The sequence below is a fragment of the Apodemus sylvaticus genome, chromosome 7, assembly GCF_947179515.1.
Source record: "Apodemus sylvaticus chromosome 7, mApoSyl1.1, whole genome shotgun sequence".
In the NCBI taxonomy this organism is placed as follows: domain Eukaryota; kingdom Metazoa; phylum Chordata; class Mammalia; order Rodentia; family Muridae; genus Apodemus; species Apodemus sylvaticus.
Window position 1 is genome coordinate 114,185,178 of NC_067478.1, and position 11,147 is coordinate 114,196,324.

The 11,147-nt window shown below is 36.2% G+C and overlaps 1 protein-coding gene across 1 annotated transcript; it reads right to left on the minus strand.

Moving 5' to 3' along the window:
* Positions 1-9,414: 9,414 nt before the first annotated feature.
* Positions 9,415-10,410, minus strand: LOC127689815 (olfactory receptor 867). Its single transcript, XM_052189398.1, has one exon. The coding sequence runs from the start codon at positions 10,408-10,410 to the stop codon at positions 9,415-9,417; it is 996 nt and encodes a 331-aa protein (XP_052045358.1).
* Between the last annotated feature and the right edge of the window lie 737 nt (positions 10,411-11,147).

The window sequence follows — 11,147 nt, forward strand, 5'->3', positions numbered from 1 at the left end:
TTACAATTGTTTGGTAACTATTAAAAGATTTAATGTATACTTAAGTGACCCACAAATTTCTATCAGAGAGTTCTCAAATCTGATAAACAACTTCAGCAAAGTGGCTGGATATAAAGTTAACTTAAAAAATTCAGTAGTTTTCCATTACTCAAAGGATAGCCAAACTTAGAAAGAAATTAGGGAAATAACACCCTACAGCAAAATCACAAATAATATTAAATACCTCTGTGTGATGCAAACCAAGCAAGTGAAATATCTGTAAGACAAGAACTGCAAGTCTCTGAAGAAAGAAATCCATGAAAATCTCAGAAGATGAGAATATCTCCCATGCTCATATATATGCAGGATAAATATAATACAAATGGTCATCTGGCCAAAAGCAGTCTGCATATTCAGTGCTATCCCCATCAAAATCCCAAATCAATTATTCATAAAGTTAGAAAGAGCAATTTGCAAATTCATTGGAAATAACAAAAACCCAGGTTAGTGAAAACTATTCTCAACAATAAAAGAACTTCTGGCAGACTCACTATTCCTGACCCCAATCAGTGTTTCAGAGCAATAGTGATAAAATCTGCATGCTATTGGTATAGAAAGAGACAGGAAGATCAATGAAACAGAATTGAAGACCCAGAAATGAATCCCCATATATATAGTCACTTGATCTTTGACAAAGCAGCTAAAACCATCCAGTGGAAAAAATACAGTATTTTCAACAAATGGTGCTGGTTCAACGGGCAGTCAGCATGCAGAGAAATGCAAATCGACCCATAGTTATCTCTTTATACAAAGCTCATGTCCAACTGGATCAAGGACCTCCACATAAAACCAGAAACACTGACACTAATACAAGAGGAAGTTGGAAAGAGCCTCGAACATAGGGGAACAGAAATCCAATCAACAATAGACAAATGGGACCTCATAAAATCCCAACATTTGTGTAAGGCAAAAAACACTATCAATAGGGCAAAATGGCAACCAACAGATTTGCAAAAGACCTTTACCAATCCTACATATGACAGAGGCTAATATATGATATGAACAGAACTCAAGAAGTTATGACTCCAAAGAATCAAATAGCTCTATTAAAAATGGGGTACAGAACTAAACAAAGAATTCTCAAATGAGGAATATTGAATGTCCAAGAAGTACCTAAGGAAACGTACAACATCCTTAGCCATAAGAGAAATACAAATCAAAACAACCCTGAAATTCTACCTCATTCCAGTCAGAATGGCTAAGATGAAATGCTCAGGTGACAGCAGATACTGGCAAAAATGTGAAGAAGAAGACTTCTATTTTTGGTGGGACAGAAAGCTGGTACAACCACTCTGGAAATCAGTCTGTCAGTTCCTCAGAAACTTGGACTTAATATTACTCAAGGACACAACTATACAATTCCTGGCTATATACCCAGAAGATACTTCAACATATAATAAGGACATATGTTCCACTGTGTTCAGAGCAGCCTTGTTTATAATTGCTAAAAGCTTGAAAGAACCAAGATGTCGTTTAAAGGAAGAATGGATATACAGAAAATATGGTACATTTACACAATCAATACTACTAAAAACAATTACCTCATGAAATTCTTAGACAAATGGATGGAACTAGAAAGTATTATCTTGACTGAGGTAACCTAATCACAAAAGAAAACACATGGTACACACTTACTGATAAGTGGATATTAGCCGAAAATTTCATAATATCCAAGATAAAATTCATAGACCACATGAAGCTCAAGAAGTAAGACCAAAGTATGGATGCTTCAGTATTTCCTAGATGGGGGAACAAAATACTCATGAGTGGAAATACTGAGAAAAAGTGTGGAGCAGAGACAGAAGGATTGGCCATCCAAAGACTGCTCCACTTGAAGATCCATCCCATATACAGTCAACAAACCCAGACACTATTGTGATGCCAAGAAATACTTGCTGACAGGAACTTGATATAGCTGTCTCCTGAGCATTTCTTCCAGAGCCTGACATATACAGAGGAGATGTGTGCAGCCAACTATTGGACTAAGCATTGGTTCCCCAGTGGAGGAGTTAGAGAGAGGACTGGGGGAGCTGAAGGGGTTTGCAACTCCATAGGAAGAACAATAATATCAGTCAACTCGAACCTCAGAGCTCCCAGTGACTAAAATATCAACCAAAGATTACACATGGAGGGACCCATAGTTAGAGCTGCATATGTAAGTGAGGGTGGCTTTGTTTATTATCAATGGGAGGAGAGGCCCTTGGTCCTGTGAAGGCTCAACACCCCAGAGTAGGGAAATTCCAGGGCAGGCTAGTGGGAGTGTGTGGGTGGGTGGAGGAACACTCTCATAGACTGCCTAACAAGTATCCAGGGAGGGGATACTTGGAAAGGGGATAACATTTGAAAGTTAAATAAAGAAAATATCCAATAAAAAAGTAGAATCTGACACGTTTTAGAGAAGGTATGTCTCTAGGAGAATTTTCTAAGTTTCAAAAGATATCTACAACTGGCAGCATGCTCTGTCTCCTACTCATCGATCATGTTGTAGGCTCTTTAATGTTCCTACTACCATCCATTTGCCTACTAAACTCATGATGTACTAGTTCTTAATACCTTTGTGTAAATGAACCACATTTTCTATATCAATTCTTCTGTTATGGGACATCTTGTTTATTTCCAGCTATCACAAAAAAACAATATAAACAAAATGAACATGTGCCTCTGTGACAGGGTGGGACATCTTTTGGTTATATGCCCAAGAGTGGTATAGTTGTGTCTTCAGGTAGATCTATTTCCAATTTTCTGAGGAAACTGCAAATTGATTTCCAGAGTGCTCTTAGCAGTTTACAATCCCACCAGAAATTTAGTAGTGTTGCTGTTTTTCCACTTCCTTGCCAACATGTGCTGCCACCTGAGTTTTCGATCTAGCCAGTATGATTGGTGTAAAGTGGGATCTATTTTCCTTTTTTACATTCAGTTTGCCAGTTGAACCAGCACCATTTATTGGAGATGCTGTCCTTTTCCCATTGGATGCTTTTAACTTCTTTGTCAAAGATCAACTATTCCTAGGTGTGTGATTTTCTTTCTAAGTCTTCAGTTCTATTCCTTTGGTCAACCTGTCTATCTTGGTACCAACACCATGCAGTTTTTATCAATATTGCTCTGTAGTATAGCATGAGGTCAGGGATAGGGATTCCCCCCAAAAATTTCTTTTATTATTGAGAATTGTTTTTGCTATACTGTTTTATCATTTGTTTTTCCATGTAAAAATGAGAATTGCTCTTTCCATATCTTTGAAGAATTTTGTTGGAATTTTGATGAGGATTACATTGAATCTGTAGATTGTTTTTATAGGATGGAAATTTTTGCTATTTGATTGTACCAATCCATGACCATGACAGGTCTCTCTATTTTCTGGGATCTTCTTCTATTTCTTTCTTGAGAGACATGGAATTCTTGTCATCCTAACTTTCAGTTATTTGATTAGAGTTACCCCAAGATTATTTTATATTCTTTTGTGACTATTCTGAAAGGTGCAGTTTCCATAATTTCTTTTTCAGCCCCTTTATGATTCTGACATATTATCTTTTCTCTGCATAAGAATTCATCTCAGAGAATGGGTAGAAGATAAGATAATTTAAATAAAATCAAACATTGGATACAAGGAACTCATATGGACATCTTATAATTTCTTTTTAACCAGACCCAATCTACTTTCAGACTCATTTGATAATTTTATTGTACTACTTAAGTCTTATCACCTTTCAAGTGTTGAAATAAAGTACCTAGTTTTTGAATAGTTCATTCAATTGTTGGCCATAACCAGTTAATGCATTCCAGCAATTTTTAAAAATCTTTGTAATTCATCTATCCTTTCTGTGATCAAGTTTTCAGAAATCCTGTATATAATTATTAGAACCCTCTCTTTGCATTTTAGAAGCAATTTGTTATCCCATGCAAGTCAAAATTCTCTTTAGTTGAACAAAACGTTCCCTCACTGTAGTTTCTGCATTTGAATCAGTAATATGTCATCTATATAATGATAAATTTTAAATTGAGGATACTGTTAACAAACTATTTATAATGGCCAAAAATTTATACATTTGTGAATTATTCAACATTCCTTGTGGAATACTTTTCTAGTGATAACATTTAAGAGGTTGGGTATTATTATAAGTAGACACTATAAAGGAAAAATTTTCTTTATCATGTTCTTGTAAAGGTTTAATGATTTTTAAAAGCAGTCTTTCAAATCAATCATTATAATAGATTATATAGTCTGTACTAAGGAAGGCAAGGTAATTCTAAGCTGATACAAACTCTTTGGCTGAATCATCTCATTTATCACTCTTAAATCAGTTAACATTCTCATTTGTCCGGATTTCTTTTTAATTAAAAATAGAGGAGAATTCCAAGGACTCATTGATTCTTCAATATGTTGAACATTTAACTGTTTCTGTATCAACATCCCTAGTGCCTTTGATTTTTCTGACATCAATGACTTTGTTCCAACCACACAATGGTTTAAAATGGTTTCTCAGTTTACCATTTTAAATGAAGGGTGCTTGGTAGCTTTGGAAAACTAATAGCTTGTATTACTTATTATCTACAACCTGATCTGTCTGTAACTGTTCTTGATAATACCTTTTAATATTTTTTCAGAAGCATTCTGTGTTTTGTGACTTATATCTGAGAATATAGTAATGTTAATATGTGTTTTCCATTGCTGTGATGAATCACACTCACAAAAATTCATGGCTGTATTAGCTACATATGTTTTAATTTTCCTCCTTGTCTTTTTGATCCTATAAATTAAACCCTTCCTCTACTTTTTTTTACTTGGCAAAATGTTTCAATCCCTGGAAGCTGAATGTTCACCTCTTGAAGAGGCCAATCTGTATGGTAATATTTTGGTGAAATCACTATTACATCTTCTAGTCTATGTTGGGGTACAGAAGTAACCCCACAAACCACATGAAAATCAAGCAGTTAAGTAGGGATAATTTGTTTAATGCATACAACAAGACTATTTTAACAGAGCAACAGTTTAAAACTGTTACCTTAACATTTCTCAGGTCCACTTTATCAAAGCTAAAACCAAAACAAAAAAAAATCCACATGCCCAATGAGCTCATATGCAGATGCTGGGACTGCTGCCAGGTGATCAACCCTGACTCAAGCCATTTTATACACAACAGTTCATATTGACCGTTAATTTGATAGGTCCTACATGAAGCTTATAGTTGTAGGTTTTTATAAGAGTAAGAAACACCATTACATACACTACCAGTCAACATGACCCTTATCTGAGTCACAATATTTTCCTGCATTAAAGATTGGCAAGCATAATGCAGCAACAATAAGAAAGAGCTGGCAAACATAAAACAAAATGGCTACTGATATGCTGAGTGGGAAACCCTGAAAACTGTGTCTAGTAAATATTCAATTTCAAAAACATTGCCATTTATTTGTATTTTTTGCTTTGGTGTCTGATAATTTATATCAGCCAGCCAATTCCTTGTTCTCTGGTAGCTTTATTTACTGAAGTTATTTTGTTCTCTATTACATCACAGTAGTGTTGTTTTTTGCCAGGAGCCATTCTCACAGAGATCTCAAAGCCCCCTCTTCTCAGTCATTTCCAGCCTGCTCTCTCTAGGCTGCTTTTAGAAGGAAATATACTAGTGTAGAGATTAGCCAAGTAAACTAGATGGTCAGTAGTACATGCAGAGCTCACCTGAGTGGGCTTGAATAAATGAAGCTCACCTGTGGTTAGGTTACCATAGCAACTCCTTTCCACTTCACCTCCTCATGTTCAATTTTTTATGCCAAGTTCCTACAGCACTTGCCAACTCTTCCCTAAGATTCTGAGAGACAATTCTGAGAAACTGTTCCTGAGAAATGTTATTAGCCCCTTGAGACTGTCCCCCAAATACAATGACTTTCCCCCTTCACCCCTCCTTACACCTGCTTGCTTGCCTTTATATTGCCTTGTGTAAAAAATTAAATTTGACAGCTTGATCAGAATACTGTCTTGCTGTCAGACTCTCATGTCTCTTGTCTCTCGCCTTTCCCTAAGTGGTCCGGGGACCCTGTTGACTGTCCTGTGGGTCAAGACAATTTCTAACAACAGGAATTAAATCTTTCAATTGCTCTGTGAATGACTCTGATGACATGGAAAAATTGAATTGAATTTGATATCAGATCCTGTGAGATACCCCTAGGATATTCCCCAATGGCCTTTCCCTAGTCATTAGGGAAATTCATGGCTGTGAAAAGACACAATGACCAAGACAACTGTTATAAAGGCCAACATTTAATTGAGGCTGGTGTACAGCTTCAGAGGTTCATTCCATTATTATCATGTCAGGAAGCATGACAGCATCCAGGCAGACATGGTACTGGAGAAGGAACTGAGTATTCTGCATCTTAGTCTGACTTTATCCAGGAAAGACTGAATCTACTGCATTGAGTGGAGCTTAAGCATAGAACCTCAGAGCCCAGCCCACAGAGACTTACTTCTTTTAACAAGGCCACACCTACTCCAACAAGGTCATGCATCTGAATATTTTCACTGTGCAGGGGCCAAGCATATTCAAACCATCACGTTTCACTCCCTGGCCCCATAGCCTTGTTCAAGCACATGAGTCTATGGGGGTCATACATACCCACCGAATAACGCAAAGTATATTTAGTCCAGTTTTTAAAGTCCCATATTCTATAACAGTCTCAACAATTTTAAAATTCTAAAGTTCAAAATCTCTGAGATTCATCCAATCATAACTGTAATCACCTATAAAATCAAAATCCAAAAGTAGATCACATATAAGCAATATCACAGGATATACATTACCATTAAAAATCGACATAGTGAGGAAATACCATACCTTAGCATTTCCATGTCAAATATAGAATATGTCTTCGTATAACCAACAGCTTTCATTTTTGTTGACTGTAACAAACTTATCGGGGGGAGGGCTTGTTATAATCCATGTTAGCTGCTTTCATTAGCAGGTTTCCCATGGATCTGGCAATTCTAATATTGTGGGTTCTCCAAGGCAACTTCAACTTTACACCATCTTGTTACAATGCCTAAGATCCACACATGATATTCAAACTCCTTGAAAGGGCTTATGTCATTTCTCCATCTCTGCCCACTATAGCACTCTAGGATATGGTTGATTCCACTCCACTGCTTCTGCTCTTCTTGGTAGTTATCTCATGGTACTGGCTTCTCCAATATTCTGGTGTATTTCTCTGAAAATAGGCTTAAACAATGTCTTCTTATAGGCTCTCTTCATTATGACAAGGCTCAACTTCTTTGCATGACCCCTTAAGTCCTGGATCATCCACTCCAACTGAGGCTGAACCTTTAGCAATTGTCTTTATTCTGTCAAAATGCCAAGCCTCAGCTTCTTTCTATGAACCCTTCATGACTTCAAATCTAGTACCACCCAAGTGATTCATACATATGACAAAGCCCAGCTGCAGGACATTTACAACATTGGTTATCTCTGGGAAGACCTTGTTTGTGCTCTCAGAAAACACTGTCCAGTAGTTTTCACCTCAATGATGCTGTTCTCTTGTTAATCATTACTAATTTTCAGCTCCAGGTAACCAGCATCAATTTTTCCTCTAACCCCTTCTAACATTGACTAAAGCCAGAACCACACTACTGAAGATGCTGAGTTCTACTACTGCTGGTGCTGGAACATAGACCATGTATTATATTGCATCATTCATTGCCTAAACTTGACTGTCCTTAAATTTGCTTTGGAAATTGACCTTTAACTCAGGAATATACGTGCATCTATGTCATGAGTTCTGGGATTAAAGTCATGTTCCAACACACTCAAATCTAAGCTATTCTATAACCAGGGTGGACTTGAGCTGGGAGATATGCATGCTTCTGTCCCTGGAGCTAAAGGTGTGGACCACCATGTCTTTGCCTAAGCTTTTAATGGCCATTGTTCCTTCATATCAAATACATATCAAAAAGCCTATGTCTTTCAGGCTTAAGATCTGAATTATAGGTGTGCCCTCCATTTATGGATTGTAGTTCACTTGAGATTAAGTCCTAATGAAAACAATAACTAGTAAATAACAATGCCTAATATTACTATCTCTTGTTCAACTTTAAAAGCATAAATAAGCTTATCTTGCTTGGATCATGCCCTGAGGTTACTAGGCCTTTAATCTGTTTATCACCTTAAATAATGAATTCAGCTTCCTTCAACTTCCTGGTTCCCCATTATTCTATGTACTATACACTTTGAATTTTTCCTTTCCAAACTTCCTATGCTTGATCAAAATGTTCTTCATGAGAGTAAACAGGAAGGCAAAGTTTATGCTGGGTTTTTCTGAGACTTTATCAAGTCAACTGACTCTTTTCACCTTAGATTAAGCCTCATAAAACGGTAAAAGGCAGCTATGTACTTTACAATAACATTATAGGAATAATCTCCAGGCAACATCCTAAAATTCATGTCCTCCAAAACCACTCTAACAAGAGCTGAACAGTTCATCTTCAGCACCAACATCTTTCATATTCCTACTAGTATGTACCATTAAGCCTCACTTAAAGCATTCCACTGTGTTCTGAATCCAAAGCTCCAAATCTACATTCCTCCAAACAAAAAAATAGCCAGACCTATCACATGAATACCTAAGTCTATGATAGCAAATTTTGTTTTAGGATTCTAATGCAGTAAGGAGACAATATGACCAAGGCCACATTTATAAAATATAGCATTCAATTGGGGCTGGATTACCATATAAGAGGTTCATTCCATTATCATCATGGTGGGAAGCAGGGCAGCATCCAGGTAGACATAGTGCTGGAGAAGAAGTTCCATGTTCTTCATCTGGTCTGTCTTCTGAGAGGACAGACATACTTTTCTGCACTAGGTAGAGCTTAAAGTCTGGGTGGGACCTCAAAGCCCGCATACAAAGTGACTCACCTCTTCTAACAAGGTCACACCTACTGCCAAAAGAGCATACCTCCTAATAGTATCACTTCACTCCAGATGAGCCAAGGAGGCCCTATTCTTCTTCAAACCACCACAGGCCCTATTCTTCTCCGAAGTTATAGTTAGTAGGGGAGAGGAATATATTTCAGTAGGATATCTATGGAATATCCTAATGCTGGTTTTATCATAACATTTCCCCTATGGAAAACAAAATACATCAAATTAATTTGAGGTATGTTAACCTTCCAAAAAATGATTTAAAATGAAATCCCTTGAACTCATGAGAATATATATATATATATATATATATATATATATATATATATATAGAGAGAGAGAGAGAGAGAGAGAGAGAGAAACAAAACATTTTCTGTAAAAAGTACACAAATGCAAAGTTATATGAACCTTTAAAATAGTGTAGATCAAGCATGTGATTTAAAATATAAAAAAATACCCAGGAGAGGTATGTTCAGAAAATTTGCCTTACACTTCTTAGTAGTAATTTATTTAAGATGTCATTGATACTTGATGGTGAAGAGGCAACTCTGGTGAAAATTTTTCCAAGGGCACCCTTCACATCTTTGTTTCTCAGGGTATAGATGAAGGGGTTCAGCATGGGGCTAACCACAGTGTACATCAATGAAGCAACCATTCTTCTCTGACTAGAATGGACAACAGAAGAGCTGAAATAAACTCCAAGTCCTGACCCATAAAATAAAGAGACCACACAGAGGTGAGAACTGCAGGTGGAAAAGGCTTTGTACTTACTCACAGTAGAGGACATCCTTAATAAGGAGGAGGCAATCTGTGAGTAAGACATAAGGATTCCTGTCATAGGAATCACACCCAGTAAGGAAGTCACAACATACAGAAAGACATTATTGACATGATTGTCAGAGTTGGATACCTTGAGAACTTGAGCCAGTTCACAGAAGAAGTGTGGAATTTCAGTGCCTCTGGAGAAATTCAGTTCATTTATCAATAGAACATGAATCAGGGACACCCAGAACATTATGATCCAAAACATCAGAATAAGAAGGGCACACAGCCGAGGATTCATGATAACAGTGTAGTTGAGTGGGTGACAAATGGCTACAAAGCGATCATAGGCCATTAAAGTGAGTAAAAAATTATCCATTCCAGCAAAAGTATTAAAAAAATATACCTGTGTAAGACATTGTATGTAGGAGATGTCTTTTCTCTGGGACTGCATGTTCACTAGCATCTTTGGTATTGTGGTTGAGATGAAACAGATATCAATAAAGGATAGATTGGAGAGGAGGAAATACATGGGATTGTGGAGGTATGAGTCAGAACTGACAGCCAAGATGATAAGCAGGTTCCCAAACAGTGTGACCAGGTACATGGACAAGAACAGTCCAAAGAGAAGAGGTTGCAGTTTAGGATCATTAGAGAGACCCAGAATAAGAAATTCTGTTATAAATGTGTGGTTCTCTATTTCCATATAAATTTTGTATCTGCTTAAGATAAGACAAAGTTAGTTTTCAAATAATAGTCAATGGAATATCACAAAACAACCCTTAAAAGCATATCTTTCTTGTGACATGACTGTCATTCATTTACCCAAATTAATTTTCCTGACCTTTCTTAAATATGTAGTTATTCTTATTTTTAATGTAGTTAAATATCTCTCTTTTATCATTTATAGCTGCCATTCATGGAATTTTTATATATGAACACATATAGACAATTTATTCTTACCAAGTCCTCTAAATCATTTGAAGTAAATTAATTCCTTTTTCTTTATAACTCTAATAATTTTTTCTTTTAGTAGTTCAATAATATTCACTAAATGACGTTGTTCCACAACAAACTTTGTGAATTTTTTCTGAGCCCTTAATCACTTTCTAACCACATGATGATTGCTGTTATTATGTTTTATGTTTAAAATACCTTACTAGCAGTATACTTCAATGAGTGGTAGTATTTGATATTATATTATTATTAATAATATTAATCTATTGCCTTATAATGAATATTTTCACTATAGAAAAGTCCAAAAGTAAATATTGAGCTGTGATTTAGAAATTTAACTTTATGTTAGGTTTGCTTAATATAATTTTGATTCATTTACCAACATCTGTGTAAATGAGAGAATGATGAGAATGTTTAATATTGGTCAGGAAGAATTTTCATTGAGGTTACACTGGTAAGTGGAACATGAGCAATTCATGGTACATT